This window comes from Mytilus californianus, unplaced genomic scaffold (genome assembly GCF_021869535.1).
Source record: "Mytilus californianus isolate M0D057914Y unplaced genomic scaffold, xbMytCali1.0.p SCAF_9, whole genome shotgun sequence".
In the NCBI taxonomy this organism is placed as follows: domain Eukaryota; kingdom Metazoa; phylum Mollusca; class Bivalvia; order Mytilida; family Mytilidae; genus Mytilus; species Mytilus californianus.
In genome coordinates this window covers 76,965,644-76,984,985 of record NW_026262745.1, presented here as the reverse complement: position 1 = coordinate 76,984,985, position 19,342 = coordinate 76,965,644, and the positions used below count along the sequence as shown (strand labels likewise).

General features: G+C 32.5%; 1 protein-coding gene across 2 annotated transcripts in view; it reads left to right on the top strand.

The window, feature by feature from the left end:
- LOC127714200 (protocadherin-7-like) overlaps positions 1–18,342 on the top strand; it is a 30,322-nt gene extending 11,980 nt beyond the window's left edge. For both annotated transcript variants that reach the window (XM_052220223.1, XM_052220224.1), the window contains exons 2-4: positions 9,617–12,293; positions 15,754–15,883; positions 16,539–18,342. In XM_052220223.1, coding sequence (XP_052076183.1) covers positions 9,645–12,293; positions 15,754–15,883; positions 16,539–17,293 — 3,534 coding nt within the window. In that variant the 5' untranslated portion in view covers positions 9,617–9,644 and the 3' untranslated portion in view covers positions 17,294–18,342. The remainder of the gene's footprint in view (positions 1–9,616; positions 12,294–15,753; positions 15,884–16,538) is intronic.
- The last annotated feature ends 1,000 nt before the right edge of the window (positions 18,343–19,342 follow it).

Here is a 19,342-nt window from a genome sequence, read left to right as displayed (position 1 = left end):
AGCTGAACGTTTTAATCACGTTCTATTGTTAAGGAAATATTAAGCTTCCCAATGATCAAAATTAGTGTTTGTCAAAGTGCTATATATCCAATGAAATTTTTCCGATTAAGTGTGTGGTTCAAGTTTTTATGAAATTTTTATATTTTTGTCAAAGGGTCAAAGTAAATATTTTGTCAAAATTTTATGAAAATTAAACGAGCCAAATTAATTTTAGTCAAGGTGTTTGGTACCACCTTAACAGCGTGACATATATTGTATGGACACTTTTCCATCAAGAACACTACAATTTGCTGCTCCCTGGTGTCTCTTTGGTTATTTTTTTTGTAGCACGATTGTTTTCTCATTCAGGATGTATACCTCACGCCTCCGTTTCTATATATATCTGACTGGTCCTTATATTGTTAGTTTTATTTTTGCAAAAATGATCAGGTGTAGCAGAAAACAAAAATCGCATGTATGTATATTATAAACAAAATGAAATAGACATGCATTTTAAAGAAAAGAAAATCTGTCTTTCTTTAATTCAAATGAGAATTAAAATAATATCGGTATTACAAGTATATAAACATTATTGTCACATTCCATGCAGTTGAAGGCTACTTGCAACATGTTTTTGTAAATAATTATCAAGTGCAAATTCTGCAGAAATTTAAACTGAATTTAAAATTGTTGAATTGGCTTTGCATGAGATTCTTTTGATTAATACAATAATTTAAATTTCTTTAACAAAAAGTGTAAAAAAAAAAAACACTGCTAAAAAGAATTTATATAAGTCAGTTGAATATTGGGTCGAATACATTTTGAAATATGACAAAGCTTGTTCTTTTAATGTTTGGTATAATTATTTATGTTTTGTTATTTTTGACAAACTGAGCAACAGGTAATTACAAAGTCTTGTTGGGAAAATTAAAATTTGAAAAAGAAGATATATAATTATACTCGCTACCATATCATATTGTGTTCATCCTTCGTTCAGCTTTTGTCATAAATAATTACTTTCAAAAACTTGCACTTAGAATAGTGAGATTGACAATGGTTCTGATCGAAATAAACAATCGTTAAATGAAATTGACAGTATTTAAGAGAAAGTTACACATAATTTCATTTCAAAATTACACTATAATTAGAGAAAGAATAGAAAAGACTCCCCAAAAGTATTCAGTGGTTTTGTTCTAAAATAAGATAACCCTAAACTTCGAAACTGAACTTAAATAAGTTTTTTTTTGTAAAATCCTGAATCTAATTATGTTTTGGTTTTTAAACAATACGTTTGAAGTGACTCAACAGATGTCAGTTTCATTGTCAATTCAGCACTTTAAAAGTTTACGATTGTTAAATATCTGATGCATTTTACAAAAATTTAAATTTTCTATTCGGTATACAAAATAGCGATAGGTGCTAAATAAATCATTTACCTTGACTGTTTTAGCAAAATGTTAAAATTGAGGATATGAGTAATCTCTTAAACCCTGTCGGTACACGCACCACAATTCTTATCATTTCATTTTGTCAAAAAACGTGAAAAGTATTTATATGCTGATTTTCGAAATATTTCCAAGGATAGAACAATTTTAATATCAAAATTCTTACTTGACATGACATCTTTTGTATACGAATAAAAAGAATATATGAAATATATACATCGAGACAGCAAACCAACATCGGAAAAAAACCAAGACAGAAATATTTAGGTGCCTTTCTTACTTTCCACTCGGTAAAACCAAAATTTCAGTTACAAGAGGCGCAGTCTTGATATATGTTGCAGGGCGTAGCGCGATAAAAAAAAATGCTTTTTTGTCATTTTTACATCCTTCGTTTAGAAGAAATATGTTTTAAACATCTTTATCAACCTCCATGGGAACTCATGATTAAACTATGATGGGGCCACGAATATATGCAGGCTCCGGAGACGGCAGATTACTAACTTTAAGAATAACGAGATTGCTCTCTTAAAGAATTGATTGCCAATGGAAAAAAATTAACCATTGTTGAAAACGCAAGCACAAGCATTCATATTTGTTTTCTGCAATATTTAGGTTATGTGGAATAAGGTAGTCGTTATGCTCAAATCATCACCAAACAGTCACTCCATATCATCCCTACCGGAAACAAGAAAAATCTCAAGCCAAATGAATTTTCCCGCGTTCAACTAGAAGCTTTCTTCTCGATTAAAAATTAAATGGATATTAAACAACACATCAAAGACAGGACATTTAAAGTAATCTCAAGGAAAAGTAAGAAAAAAAATCTGTGCGGGTTGTTTTCATTATTTGATAGTAAAAATCTAACCAAAGACTTTTTTCGCCGATTAAATAGAATTATTATTATATACATGTTAAGTTATTACATCTCAGTTTCCTTAATTGTCATGCACAAGCACAGAATTATAACTTTCAATTAACGAAAATTTATTGGAGCCAATACGAACATAAATTTATAACAATTTATTACTGCAATCCCTTTGAAGATTATGGCTTTTCATTACGGTAGCTGCCATTTATGATCGATTAATTTCATTTTTGATGTGTTCATACCTTCTGACTGAAGAGTGTTTGAGGGTTAGGAAGGATGTCAAAGCTGTTGCTTCGCCGGGGTCTGCAGATTACAAGTAACAAAAAGAGCATCCGTTTGGTTTGAGGGCATATATGTACTGATGTCAAAAAGTGCAAATTGATTTTAAAAAATCTTCATCTGGTTAGGTATGAGTGACGTTCTGAGATACTATTTTCATATTGGCGACTTTTACTATACGGAATATATAATTTTTCGACAGTTTATATACTCTGATGAAAGACATTCTGGTACTCGGTCAAGTAAGAGCAACTAAAAAAAGTTAATTTTGGTCATAGCATTACATAAAATTAAATACAAACAGTTTAATGGAAATTAAAAGATGTTCATCAACAGTATAAGCAATGCAATAAACAAGAGAAATCATGTCATATTTCAATAGCAATTTAAGCCTTGATCCTCTTTCCGAAGTCTTATTGTGTTGATTATAGATCTTAAATATTTTATGTTAAACACATTCACGACTTTTTCATGCTCGGGGCGATAGAATACCGATAGTATAGATAAGTTTTTTAGTTTTAGACTCTTATTCTTTTGTTGAAGACCATGTATTGACCTCTTTTTTTTTTTTGGGGGGGGGGGGGGGGGGGGTCGATGTGTTGCTGTCTCATTGACCCTATATTTCGTTTTATTCCTATTCCTATTTGGTTTTTCAAGATTTTTCTAGTATTGCAAATTAACTGCATCAACATTTCTTCGTTATTCCTTTAAACAAAAACAAGAAAGTTTCAAGTCAAAACAGGGACCATTTGCAAATGGAAATGAATCATATGTATGCAAATTAGGCTGACGTCACAACAATTTCTGATCCGACAGGTGGTTGTTGTAACTTAAACCATAGATGTATAAACCCCATAGTTCTTTAACCCAAGGTGTTAATGCTAGTTTAATCTTACAGAATTAACTAATTCAAGAAAATAAAAACAGCAATTAAAGCCCATTTTCTGACGGACGACCTCAACTTAAACTCGTGGCGGCAAAAGTCATGAGGGACGAAAATGCTCAATGAAATGTAACAACTTCATAAATGAAAAATGAAATAAAATTTCGCATCAATTCCCTTTAAAATTTAAGGCCCATTGTGCGTTTCAACCGAGATAACCTTGTATTGTATATCGAGAGAGTGATGTCTGATCTGAGAGTATAAGTACACGCGGTAAAGCGGCAGGGGTTTCTTCTCAAAGGTTTCCGCGTCTGTTTTGTAGCGAATTTAAAATGTTAACGAAAGTTTTATGCATCATTAAATATTTTGATTGGAATGAATTTATATAAAAATGATTTAGAAGGCAATTGAAGAAATTTGATAATAGACAATTTAATGCTAATGGTGACCATTGGTCTAGAATAAATTGTGAAAAAACTTTTCACGGTCAAGTGAGGATTTTTTTAACTTTCATACTATGTGAAACCACAGAAGTATCAAATACTCTTTAAATGATTTATCATTTGATCAAATTGAGATTTTGTTGTCAGTTTTCATATTTTACCCTGAAATTACTTAACATGAGACGGGGGATCTTCCAGTTACTCTTTGTCCCTTTTGTAGGTTGTACTTTTTCTTTTGCTCTTTTATCTTCATTTTTTTTTACATTGGACAAACATGCACGCTAGTCTTTCATTTGAATTTGATTATAAGAAAAGGAAAATTATATCGTGAGCATTTTACAATTGTGAATATTCTCATTTAACCTGGGTAGTTTCTCTTGCTCTATTTTTTTTTTTGTTGGGGAGGGGGGGTACCAGAATCGATATATGGAAACTGGGACAATTACACTAACAATAATATATCATATACAAATATTATAGCATATCATATAATGGTCCTAGATGAAAACTACGGGAATCAAATTCAAGAACTTATTTTTTTTCAGATATTAGTTTTCCAAGCATAAATTTGCTGATTTTTACCCGATTTTTACCAAATTATCTGAAGAAAAGGAGTTCTATATACATTGAAACTTTAACTTCAGAATCCCCCACTGTCACGTACACACGACTGTTGTGTAAACAGTGTATGTTTTAACTTGTTATAATCTTAATTGGAGTTTAATTAGGGATAAGTCAATAATTGCTGTTTATTTACAGATATGACAGCTGGCATGTCAGTTAACTGCTAGTAGTCTGTTGTTATTTATGTATTATTGTCATTTTGTTTATTTTCTTTGGTTACATCTTCTGACATCAGACTCGGACTTCTCTTGAACTGAATTTTAATGTGCGTATTGTTATGCGTTTACTTTTCTACATTGGCTAGAGGTATAGGGGGAGGGTTGAGATCTCATAAACATGTTTAACCCCGCCGCATTTTTGCGCCTGTCCCAAGTCAGGAGCCTCTAGCCTTTGTTAGTCTTGTATTATTTTTAATTTTAGTTTCTTGTATACAATTTGGAGTTTAGTATGGCGTTCATTATCACTGAACTAGTATATATATTTGTTTAGGGGCCAGCTGAAGGACGCCTCCGGGTGCGGGAATTTCTCGCTGCATTGAAGACCTGTTGGTGACCTTCTGCTGTTGTCTGTTCTATGGTCGGGTTGTTGTCTCTTTGACACATTCCCCATTTCCATTCTCAATTTTATGTAACAACTCTTTTTCTTGTGTAATGTTTATTTTTCACCTTTTTCATACTTATCTCTTTCTTATCCAATTTTAAATAAGCAAACAGCGGGATAATCCGTGGTGTTTAGAGTGGAGTAATAAAGGGGGTATAATAATAAGTCCCCATGACAGTTGAGTGTTATTTTTATGTTATAAGGTTAACAAGATTTTAGTCAATAGTAAATAAAAGGATTACTTAAAAGGTTGTAACGGTTTATCTAAATATACAGTTAGATAGATAATGGAGTAATGGTAACGGTATTTATTTATTATGTTAAATTACGGTACTATAGATGTCCCTAATTTTTTCAATGGTTTTTTGTATTTCTGGAAGTGAAAAATCTATTGGCATAGAGTATAAATATAAAACTTTCATCAAATAACATTTTTTTAATCCTTATCCGAATAAAATGGAGATATTTTATACATTTCTGGCTATCAATCTAGTTTCGAAATTACTGGTTGTATACACACACATCTTAGGCCATTCTCTCAGATAATTTACAATCGTAATTAAAAAATTATTAAGGATAGAATTTGGGATTATTTTTCATAAATACAATTTCATGAATTTTCTGAGAAACTAACGAGAAAGCAAAACTGTCGAAAAAAAGTTACAGTTAGAAATTTTAAGAATTAAAAGTTTTAATTTTAGAAAAATATATATTTTATAAACTATGACTTCTTAACCGAATGTATATTACTTTCTATAGTCACTTCTGTAATTTTTATTATGATGATCTGGGTATTTCGGAAGAACTGAAGCCACAAAGTCTCTTCTGCCTATTTCGCCATTTGGCAACATCCGGTAAGCTATTTGATAATTCATATATGTCCACAAACCACTAAGGTACCGACAGCAAACGCGAACAACTACTGTCTGTTTGCATTGGACCACATTTTGTATACTTAAAGATATCGTTGTAGATACGGTGATAAAATTAAGACAGTTTATATATAAAGGACAAATTGAAAAGATTCGTGTGACAGATATTACTTGTTATAGGATAAATGTTGTTGACTCTTTGATAAGTTGAATAAAGTTTAGATAGTGAAAGGGAAGATATTATGCATATTAAGAGAGACATAAGAACTTGGGGGTATGTTTTGATACAGGTTTTGTTTACATACGAGCTTCGGGTAGAAGAGGATGGGGTTATTGGCTCCAGTAGTAAGAATTCTTTTGTGTAGTTAATGGGATATTACTTGCTTCTTTTTGGATATTTTCTTCTTTATTTTTTTAGGTAAGTTTCCTAGGCGATAAATTGTTGATATATAAAACTGTACACATAAAGTTTTATAAAGTAATAACCTGTGTGATAAAAATAGTAAATAAATTGTACACAATGACTTTCATACAGAAATTATCATAGAAAATTTGAGGTTTACAGTTTCATAAAGCAATGATGTGAAAGAAAATGACCGTCCAGTAATTGTTCAATTAGAATCACTTTGCACCAACCCATTCAAATGTCAATAACAGTCCTCGTGTTTATATTTTTCATTACAGTAGTGTAGAATTTTCAGCAAATGAATTTGAATTTGAACTATCTGCGTTCTAGTTCTATCGAGTGTGCAGGTCTACGTTTGAAATACTGTTCAATAGTCTTAGTATCTCAATCCTTTACAGCCTATTTAATTATAGCATGTATCTCTGCTATTAAAATCTCGACTGTATTAAACTTGATTTATGGATATTCGACTTTTCATTTTTATTTTACGAACATGCTAAAAGATTTTTCGGCATAGAAAGAAGTTTATTGATAAACATATCTACTAATTTACCAAGATTAACTTGTTCACATCTTAATTAATTTCTAAATATCACTTTTTTGCTTACATGAGAACAAGGTGAACGCTTGATTACAAATGACAGCGTATGCCACTTACGACTTACTGGCAAATACAAAACGGCATTGGTTATCGGGTGCTATAATCATTAATAATAAACGAAGAAGAAATATTTGTTTAGAAAACGAAGTATGAAACAAGATCGAATATAGATCGAAAACCGTAGATAAAATTAATATCCTTTAAAGATCAGGTCGAACCAGGGGGAGGTAACTATAATTTCCCGAAATGTTTGTTGTTTTAACAAATGGACTTATGAAATCTGTCGACTGCCTTTCAATAAACGTACAAAAGAGTGTGACAGAGAACTCCGGTGAAGATAATCCGGAACATAAATAAAGTCAGTTTGTTTTGGTCTTGTTAGTACCCCTGCAACATATCCCGAGGGAAAACAGTGTTTTTATCTTGACATTAGAGTTTTGAGTGTTAGGATTAGAAGTAGTTTTTTCTACAATTAACATGTTTTTCTTGGGGTTCGGAGAGGAAGAAATACAAATCTAAAGTAAGTTTTGAAGACATTTGCTATTCTTAATTTGGAAAAAAATAATACTTAATTATATAAAATCTGCTTTTTATTTTGTTATGAATTAAAAACTGTCAACAGATTGAGTAAACCTTTTTTCTTTCAATATTTGTACTGTATTTATTTGACTGATTCGTTTAAACTTTTGATTTGAGCTTGAAATGAGCAAGTGCATTAAATTTCGCGTATAAAAGTGCTTACAATTTATTTTTTCTCTCAATTTCTTATTAATACCTAATAACAAAAATTCAGTATTTTATGTATGTAACGCAACTTCAAGTTATTTTAAAACTGAATCTCAAGGGTAATATTTTTTCCTCATCAAATGGTATTCAAATATCAAGCCAGTTACCCCTTCCCCAAGGACAGCCGCTGAGGTTTACTTCTAGTCATATAATAAATTACGATTTTCATCAGTATGATAATTCCATAATTTAGCACCCCCATATCACCATAGAAATGATCATTTTTCATAATTACAATGAAACTGACAGGTTCCGTTTCGACCCCTATCAAACATTTCTTTGATCCTTAGATTCAATATCAATCGCATGCATTATATATAAGCCAGTGACTGCAACAGTGTGAAGTATTGTCTGACCATCCCTGTGACCAATGTCCACTTTAACACGTTATCAGACAGAATAATTGACCGAGTGAAAGCTTTAATTATTTTTCCCCAGTTCCTTCGCCGTTGTTGATTATTACATCGATATGTTATCATACCTTCATTTAATGCTCATTAAATCAAGAGTTTTTATAAAGCATCCGTGTACTTATGAATCGCCGTGACGGCATGTGGATGTATATTTATAGCTTGAATCTGGATTTTTTTAAATTTTAGGCCTGTTAAGGTAAGGAAATGTATACTTATTTACGCATCAAATCACGTTTAATATATTTTCAATCACTTTGATTAATTTTTTATTGAAAACAGAGATAAATTGAAATCTCTTGTAGGGTAAATTTTGATTTTCGATTTAAAACTCAAAATTACTGCAACAGAAAAAGCAACTGCTTTTATTAACAAGAAATATCATTTCGAAACTTTTAGTACAAAAATTTCTAACAACGAGAGTTGTTATTGTCCACTCCAATCTAAAGATTCGAGTATTGTCATAGCGCTCGTGGAATTTCCATGTTTAAATTAAATTTTCTGAGTTTGAGTTTCACGACTTATTATAGTGATATTTCTTGTATCACAATTTCTCCGTTTTTTGTAAGAGTTTTTTGTTGTTTTTTTTTAAAGGAAAAGAACTGGATGATTTTCATGATGTGTAAATTGAGATGTTTTCGAGAAAAAAAGATATTTTATTAGTTTTCCTCATATTCATACAACGATATCATTTATGCAGGGAAACTGCGAGATTGTGATATCCGGTATCGATTTCCAATCGAATCGTTAGGAATCGGGAGACAGAAATCATATCCGACAAAAAAACGATCTTAAAAGCAAAGTTTGAAAATAGCAACAACAACTTCCTGGTAGAGAAGAGTGTACATATATATAGTGGGATATTTCATTTCGATTCCTTTTCTTCATTTCTTAGACATGGCTCATAAACGATTCTGTTTTTTTTAACTACTTGTTTTTTATTTACAACTTTTAAGACCTTGCAAACATTTAAGGCACTGAGATTAAATATTCATAACAAATATAGAAAAGTGAAATTTTCGAACTAGTTTGTGGATTTTTACATTTTACTATGAATCCTGAAATTATAAATAACAACACGTCATAAAAATATAGTGCATTAAGTGATCATCGAACTTTCATTTTTTTTGTCCTTTTAAGTCGCTGCTAAATCTTTCTATGTGTGTATGTTTCATACGCCTGAGTTGTGAGAAATACATAAATAAGTAAATACATCAATTTAAGTAAGTAAAAAAGGTTCTTAATTTTGGCTCAGCTGTTTCGTACTAAAATGATTAAACTTCAAAATCCATCTGATCCTAATATAATCTTAAATAAAGGCACGAAATAAAAGCAAGTAAGTGAGAAAATAAATAATAATAGTTGTCTCGTTGGCAATCATACCACATCTCCTATTTTTTACTTTTTCATGTTGTTTCAGGGATCAATAATGCTGGCGGACAATTAAAATGAATCCCGGTATTTGTTGTATCCTGCTCTTCTGTATGTATGGCCTGGCTTCAGCAACAGACATTGTGTACCACTTGCTTGAAGAGCAACCGCCACGGACATTTGTTGGAAACGTTGCAGACGACACAAATTTAAGATCAACATTAAATGAAAGTGATTTTAACAGACTTCAATTCGAAATATTAAAAGAGGGAAGCAAATACGCTGACTGGTTCACAATCGACATTAAAAGGGGCCAGTTGGAGACTAGTGAAGTAATAGATCGCGAGAATGTATGCACTTCCCCTCAGTCTTGCATTCTAGGATTAGATATTGCAATTTACCAAGAAGATAAAGTTAATTCACTCATTTTAGATTTATACCAAGCCTTTCGTTTACAAATTATTTTAGACGATTTGAATGATAATGATCCATCGTTTCCGAAGTCCGAACTTAGTTTGACTGTTCCGGAATCTTCCGAGATTGGGTATGTTCTGTTCATAAGCTCAGCGGACGATCCAGACAGTGGTGAAAATAATGGTGTTTCTACTTATGAACTCATAGCAGACGACGATACTTTTACTCTGCAGACACCAGGAGTCGATGGCGGGAATCTTGGCATTGTTGTTAATAAAAACATTGATCGAGAAACGCAAAAGTTTTACCGTTTTCGAGTGGTTGCTAAGGACGGTGGAATCCCAATCCGAAGCGGTAGTGTAATGATAAATGTTACTGTGCTGGATACAAACGATAATTCTCCGATCTTTGAACGTCTAGAATACGCCGTGTCTTTCCCCGAAAATACCCCCGTTGGAACGACTGTACTGAAAGTAACGGCAGATGACGATGATATTGGGGAAAATGGCGAAGTCTTGTATAGATTTAGCGCAAGGGCTTCAGATAAGGTAAAAAACATTTTCGACGTTAATGATATATCGGGTGAAATAAAATTGAAAAAAGACATTGATTATGAAAAAGACAAGTCTTTTCAGTTCACCGTTGAGGCATATGATAAAGGAGCATCTTCCAATAAAGCCCAGTCAATTGTTACAGTTACTATTACTGATGAAAACGACAATTCACCGGAAATACATATCAATATACCACCAAGTGGCTCTGAAATTCCTGAACCAGCTGAAGTTGGTCGATACATCGCTTACGTCGAAGCACAAGATCCCGATAGCGGCGAAAACGGCACTGTGACGTGTACTATTAACAGCGATTATTTCAGACTAGAATCTATTAATACTGGGATGTATAAAGTCAAGCTGAACCGTTTGCTTGACAGGGAAACAGTTCCAGTTCATAACATAAACATTATATGCTCTGATAATGGGAAACCAAAGCGATCTAACACCACCATGCTATCAATTCGTGTATTAGATATCAATGATAAGTTTCCGGTGTTCAATCAATCACATTACGATATAAATGTCCATGAAAACAATAAAATTGGCGATGTTATTGGCATGGTAACTGCGACTGATGAAGATATCGGTGAGCATGCGCGTCTCGCATACCATATAGAACACGATTTTGATGAAGAGTATTTTAAAATCGATCAAAATACGGGTCTTCTCAGTGTAAATAGTGTTTTTGACAGAGAGGAACGATCCTTTTACGAGTTCAAAGTTATAGCAAAAGATTCCGGACAGATTATTCATAGCTCTTCCGCAACTGTTCGCGTTCGAATTGTCGACAAAAATGATGGCACGCCGACGTTTACGGAAGATCGTTATATTTTCTACGTTGAAGAAGGAACGCAGTTTGGAACGGAAGTTGGTAATGTTACCGTGGTAGATCACGATACTGGAGCTAACGGCGAAGTTTCTTTCTTGCAGGATTTTCCATACTCTAATGTTTTTGTAATTGATTCAGCAACTGGGAAAATAACAACAAAAAATATCATTGACCGCGAGACTAATGCAAGTTATATTTTCGACCTGACCGCACAAGACAAAGGAAACCCTGCACTACAAAGTACGACAAGAATAGAAATCTATGTCAAAGATGTCAACGATAATTTCCCGTTAACAAGTTTCCCTACAAATCTAAATAACACTGTATCTGTACCGCAGACAACCACAATTGGAACCATCATCGCAAGAATCAGCGCAACGGACTTAGACGAAGGCGTAAACGCTCAGCTGACGTATCATATTATGCAGGGTGACCAACGTGGAATATTTAGAATAAACAATCTGACAGGTGCGATGATAGTCAATAAACATATCGATGAAAGCGACGCTGGAACATATAAATTGCTGATTGCAGTACAGGATAATGGCATACCACAACGTACCACTAGGACATACCTCGTTCTGATTATTCAGGATGACAATGGCCGACAGAACATGATCATTGCCATTGCCGTGGCAACCGTTACTTTTGCTTTATCAGTGGCGATGATTTTGACTATTTTTGTTATCCGACGACGAGATGTAATGAGAAAGAAACAGAAGGAACTTGAAGTCAAATCTGACAAACAGAACGTCGTTGTCGGATGGTTGAAATGTCTGTCAACATCGCCAAAAGATATTCCGAAAATGAGCATGGGTGAAAAGGTCAAGGACACAAATAAACAGATGGACTATAAGACTGGTACTGATATGCAGCTAATGGTTCCAGACACCGGAAGTACGTCTTCAGAAGACAGCAAATCAATCGGGGTAAGTAATGTATACTAGTTTCTTATTTATTGTTAAAATGGTAACCATGGTAAGCTAAAGTCTTAGAAAGATGCGTTTGTGGACTTTTTTGTTGTCGTTTTCATCTTTTAAAATATTTGTTAGAGGTTTTTTATTTGTGTCAAAGATTGCCGTTATCGTAGATTTCGATTGATTGACTTAGCCACTTGTCGTAACCACAATCCCATCCTCTTTCCTCGATTGTTGAATTACCGAAAGCAACTTATCACTGGATTTTTATTAGCTTGTGCAACGCGACGGCTGCCACATGTGGTGCTGGAACTGCTAACCTTTCCGGAGCACATCAGTTAATCCCTGGTTTTTGTAGAGGTTCTGAAAGGTTTATATAACAAAAAGAACTGGAGCTTGTTCTGTTTCACATTTTTATTGTTACTTTAGCCCATTGAAAGATAAGTTTGACAGATATGTTATTTCAACAATGGTAATTTTATTAAGTATTACAAATCAAAGTAACATTTGACTTTTTATTAACTTTTATTTTTTATAACAAAATACAGTCATCAAATTTAACAACAAAATCAAAGAACTTTGATGTCAATAAATTTTTATATGAAAAAGTTCAAATACTTTATCAAAGAACTTGCGAAGTTCATTTCGACATGAAACTATACATTAATTGTTTTAAATATACTTTCTTTTAAATTTAATGACGAATTTATTCAATTTAAAAATGTGTAACAATTTATTTTCCATATACAAAATACTTGATATACTAAACCATTGTGCCTTGATTACATTTTTGATGACTATTACAAAACCATCATCGATTTGAAAACTTGATTTAAAATAGGTTTTAGTAGAAAAAAAATTTAGATGGATTTTAAAACCGTAAAAATCGGGTTGGGGGGTATTTTAGGGTAAATATGTGCTTGATGCACTATTCGTACACGTGTGCCGAAGTCCGCCTCAGTACAAGTTTAAGGGGATACAGGTCCTCAAAATTATCTTAATATCTTTCGCATGAATTAATTTTGAATTTTCAAACTTTGATCACAAACTTGAAATTTAACAAGTAGCAATTTGATAAACGTTTTGAACTTTCAAATTTCTATTTGAAAAATTTACCTTTAGGGCAGAAAAAATGTGATAAACAAATTGGCTCATTAATTCGACTTTATGATTCTCATTTTTGATGTATCAATTATTTAGAAAAGTGCTAAAACGTCTTAAATTAAACCGATATCATCGTTCTATTCGCATTTAAAAAGCGAATTACTATACAGACGTAGTCAACCGGCAGAACGAGCGCTTACCGAACCATTGATAGCTCTTAACGACGACAAAGGGAAAATATCTAATTATGAGGGAAGCTAAAAGCAGATTCGAAATATGTCTTATTCTGATTATCAAAACCTAATAACTTTACAACACTTTTAAAATATATAGATTTGAAGATCTAATACATAAGCCGTCATAAATCCCAAACCCATATGAGCAAAAATCATTTAAATTCTGAGAGTTTTGATATCTTTGTCGATCAACAACAAAAAGAAATAGAAAGGATTGTGTTCTTTTCAAACCGTCGTTATTGTCTCTAGGATATAGTTTTTGTGATTTATGTTTTTTTGTTTGTTTTTATTGTAAATATTTTGATTCGGAATGCACATATATTTGATGTTGTGAAGATAGAAAGACTTTATACAAATGGCTTTGGTGTGAAAAAATTTAATGAAAACTTATCCCACCTCTTTTCTCCCTTAAACGGGGATAGTTAGCACGTGCATTCGCAAGACTTTCAACCAATATTTTGAAAACTTTATTCAGACTGTGACGATAACAATGTATTCTATACATTTAGTCATTGTAGGTCCATACATAGTAATTAGAAAATAACCATTTATAGTTAGTTACATGTATGCTTTTTAGTAAATAGGTACAGTCAATAATTGACTAATCTTGATCTTTATATTTTCTTTATTTTTACAAAGGAAAACCTTTCTGAGATTTGTTTATCCGGATATGTTTTGTATACAAATTTGCTTAGTTAAGGGAAATGTGTACTCCAACTTGACCTTAATCAGGTTATCCAATTTGATTTCTGTCAAAATTTAAATCTCATACAAAAATATGATGAATCACATCGATTTTAAATCGATCCAAAACGTCAACAAGTCGCTAAATCCAGCTAGAGCCTAAGTGCTGAAACATACGAGGGCTTTTAGTAAATGTTAACATCATGTTTATATGTATGGGGTTAAGAAAACTATTAAATTAGGCATATAAGGTCAGGCTTTAAACCATTTAAATAGATGCACAAATATTGGGATTTGTGATTTTTTGCTTCTACTAATTCAATATACACAAGTGTCCTCGAGGTGATACGAGTGCGGGTTATGTCAACGAAGTAAAGTCGAAAATCAAACCCAAAATGCACATAAACTAAAAGTTAAAGGACAATTGTGCATTTCTATAAAACATATTTTAATATTTTATTTGAATACTATATTGTGATAAATAAAAACGTTCTTTTAGCATCACACTTAAAGTGAAGTGCACCTGTTTAAATACCTTATTTAACCAAGGATTTTAACATTAACTATATGTTCTTTTTATTTTTTATTTTACTATAAAAAAAATTATATTGACTACAATAACTTATATTGACAACAAAATCTTATATTGACAAAAACCCAATAGACAAAACAATGATATTGTTACTCGGCAAAAAACCCAACAACGAAACATTACAAAAGGACAAAAAAAAACTTTTCCTTTCTGTCAGATGTTGCTCCTACCATAATTCTTTGACAAATGATAATTTTGAACAACATTGATTTCATAATAACTTTAAAGGGGTATATGAAGGTGTGGATGGGGGTTTACATAACAGAGAATAATGGGTACAAAATATAAAGAATAGAGAAAAATGGACCAAAAAATAAAGAATAGAGAAAAACATATTAAAAGAATAGAGAATAATTGGCAAAAGTATAAAGAATAGAGAAAAATGGCCTTAAAAATTAAAAATACAGAAATGAAGGACTCCCACAATCCAGACCCTCGTATATTATATGTACACATTAAATGGTGGGAAACGATAACTTAAGTCACATGCACCGTTTCTATTTTTTTTTTTTTTCTTATGTCATCACTTTTTTTATAAGACGATTTACCGGGTTTGTACTAACATGAGCAACACGACAGGTGCCACATGGGGAACAGGATCTGTTTACCCTTCCGGGGTTCTTGTTGCCCTGTCTTTGTTTTTCTATGTTGTGTATTGTGTTTTTTGTACTGTTGTTTGTCTGGTTTTTTTTAGCCATGACGTTGTCGACTTATGAGTTAGAGTGTCCCTTTGGTGTCATTCACCTCTCTTTTACAATTACATTATTTTGTCTATTGGTATTCATAAAACAGATTTAAATATTATAGATACACATAAAGAGGTGACCTATTCCCTAATATTATCTATTTTTTCCAGCCTGGGTCCAATCAAAATTTAACAAAGATTGACAACAACCTGAACGAAAAGAAGGAAGAAATGTCACCCAGAGAGCAGGACAGTGGGTTTGGTGAGAGCCTGGAAAGACGGGGATTGCAAGAAATGAAAGGTGAGCATTTGAGGTTTAGTTGAGACGGGTATTGTTTTTTTAAGATATAGAAAGGATGATTAGACAGAAACTCTTAAATCCGTACAAACATACAAAAAACGTTTTGTTGATAAACAAGTGGAATTATTGTATTCAATAAAAAGAAAGTACTTTTGTCCAGGTTACCCCAGTACATATTGAAGTTTATTTTTTAGACATAAACGTGAAAGTTTCATATTAAAACCTTGGCATTAAGTGGTTAAAAATTATATATTAAAATGACCGGTGGGCAAAAGGTCTATGACAGAACAACCCAACAACCCAAACCAAGTAAACATATAAATGCAGTGCTTATAAAAAGAGGTGTGAGGTGAAACTGAATGAGACAAAAACTTAACTTCACAATAAAATACAAAAGACATTTAGTATTCAACATGTATATACCATATACGGTCACCAATAATAGACCATGCCTATTTAGAAACGAGTATACTGTGTTTTATCTTTGCAATTGTAAGGGTGGTTGAGTTGTTTCAAACAAAGCCAACATTGAATTGAATGTAAGATGCACAGAAACATTATAGAAAAAAAATATGTTATATTAATGATGAATTTCCAGATTACATTTTACAGTTGAATTTGATAAAAAAATACTAAAATATATATCTTTTTGTAGGAGGATTTCATGATGAAACACAGCGGTCGAAAACATCATATTTAGACAGCAGAGGCGTACGGATTCCCTCCCCTTACTTAGATACCTCACTTCCGAACCGATGTTGGAAGAAAAACGACAGGCAGACATATAATCGAACCATAAGTTTCGATGAAGAAGTTTTACGCGAGAGAGAACGAGATAAATCAAATTTGCCTTCTTTTTCAAGTTTTAATTGTCGGTCTATATCCGATTCAGGACAAAATTCAAACTTGTTCACTATATCAGAACAAAAACAACCTTATGGATACCACAGCTTACAAAGGAATCCACCAAACAGTAATAAATCATTGAATTCAAAGTACTCTTTCAGAAATCCACCGCGGAGGGATTTGCCACCGATAAGTGCAACACCTGAACCGGAAGTTATAGAAACTTGTGACTTTGAGCCATATTCATATGGCAACAAACCATACTCGTTAGACAGACATTCTTTTTCAGATAATCATATAAACATTCATTCTGATATTTATTCTCAAAGTCCACGATCAGAAATATATACTCAGAGTCCAAGACCTTATAGTCCGAGGTCAGACATCTATGTGCAAAGTTCAAGATCAGACACATATGTGCCGCTTTCAGGATTAGATACATATGTAGAAAGTCCTAGGTCTGACACATATGCTAATAATTCGAGACTTAATACTCATGCAAACTCCCATGCCAGAGATGGAATCATTTTGGGCAAAATTGACAATAATGATATCGTTGTATAGTTACTATAACAATGAAATTTCAACACAACGAAAATTGTTGAAGAAAAAAAGTGCTACATAAATGTGATATTTTCAAAGCGATGACTGATCTCAGTGACTTTAATGTAATGATACATTTAGTTTAAAAATACCATTGGCAGATCATTTTCTGCGTACATATGTGTTCGTGTGGTTTAGCTTTTTGTTGCTCATTGTTCAGGGAATTTTAACATCTCCTCATTCTTTTTAGAGATTATATTTTCAAAACTAGAAAAAAAATCGATAACAATTTGGATTGATCCCCTTTAAAAATTTCAAAACCCGGCAACAAAGTTAAGTAAATTTCCAGTTTTATATTTATTGACATATTCAATCTTGCCCGATTGACAATACTTGATAGATCTGCTGTCAATCAATCTCAATCAACATAATCTTATACGAGGGGGATACAAGCTATTGTAATGTGGGATATATGGTAAAAAAAAGTATATATGTAGGATAAAGGGGCAAGAAAATTGTGTAATCTGGAAAAAAGAATGAAAAAAAAATAGGAAGTTGGAAAAAAAAAATACAAAAAAGCGGGATTTAGGAAATGAGCACCTCCGTATCACCCCCTCTCATATACTAACATTCTCTTGAGAATTATGAATTGTCAATGGTATTCTTGGACGTAATATTTAGTTTTGTGTGCCAAAGGTTTTATTTGTACTTGAAATTTAGATTTTACTTGTTTTTGTCTTTGTATAGTTTTTGATGGCTGGAAGAATATATGTGTATATTTATATAATACGGTTGCATGGATGAGTGCATGGTTAAACAGAATAAATTCGGGAGTAAATGTGTTTTATGCGTGCGCATGATTTTTAGTTAGGTGATGGGAGAATATTTCTAGCTCATTTTTTAAAGGTACAAATGAAATTAGAAGAAAGATAAAAATGCAGTGCAACTATATTTATATGTGTCGTTTATGGCAGATCTGTAACCTATGCGTCGTATCTCTAATACGGGTAGTTATGAAAAAATCATATTTGGTGGTGTCATGACGCAAGCTAATTTCGCTGCCTTTCATACTCCAGAAATACATTTGACTCTTGTATTTATCAAATAATTCAATGTTTATGTCCTAATGTTTTTTCTTCTTGTTTAATCGTAAGACATAAAAAGGTTTTGTTTTTTTACATGAGTAACAAAAGATTGTTGTGTATGCTTGTTATAGATATTTTTTATAAATTGTTTAATAAATTAAATATTTAAAACTTTTTATGTGTTATTGATCTTTATCTCGATAGACCAGAGGCTACCTCAGAAAGCTTGTGTTCCAGGTAAGCAGTTTTCTGGTAACACACCAAACAACATAACAGCGGGAAAATATACAAATGATATCATTATAAGTATAATAGCAACGAACTAAATTCAGGAAACACACATGTAAATCATTATCGGAGTCATATATACGGTCTTCAAAAATTTTAAAAAGGGGGATTGGTCAATGGCCGAGTGGTCCAAGAAAAAAAAGGAGTTCATGTACATGCACAGCAAAAAACACAAAATGCAAAGGAACAGCGCTTTTATTGCTGTTCTTCATCTCAAAGTCACAGTGAGCCTTCAACACGGAGCAGAAACTTCCACCTCACTGCAATTTTAAGACGTTGTTTCTTTTGCCGGTAAAATTGGTTACTTATGGGAGTTTTTTAGTTGATATTATTTTGAGTGTCTTAATTTGTCTTGGGATTGTCTTGTATTTTGTTGTTTTGTTTTGTGTTTTGTGTTGTTTGATTTTAAAAGAAAAACAAATGATATAGGGTATCTATCCATGACACAATATCAGTTCATGTACAGCAAAAAAAAAAACAAATAATGGAACAGCGATTTTATTGCTGTTCTTCATCTCAAAGTCAAAGTCAGGCCTTCAACACGGAGCAAAAAAAAAAATCTCACCTCACTGCATTTTCGAGTCGGCCCCTAACACCGGTTTGAGCCAAGCTTTCAAATTTCAAGGGAATAAGATATACACCAGTATTAGATCAAGAATTTTCCGGGCCCACATATGAGGGTCTGCATAGGTTTATA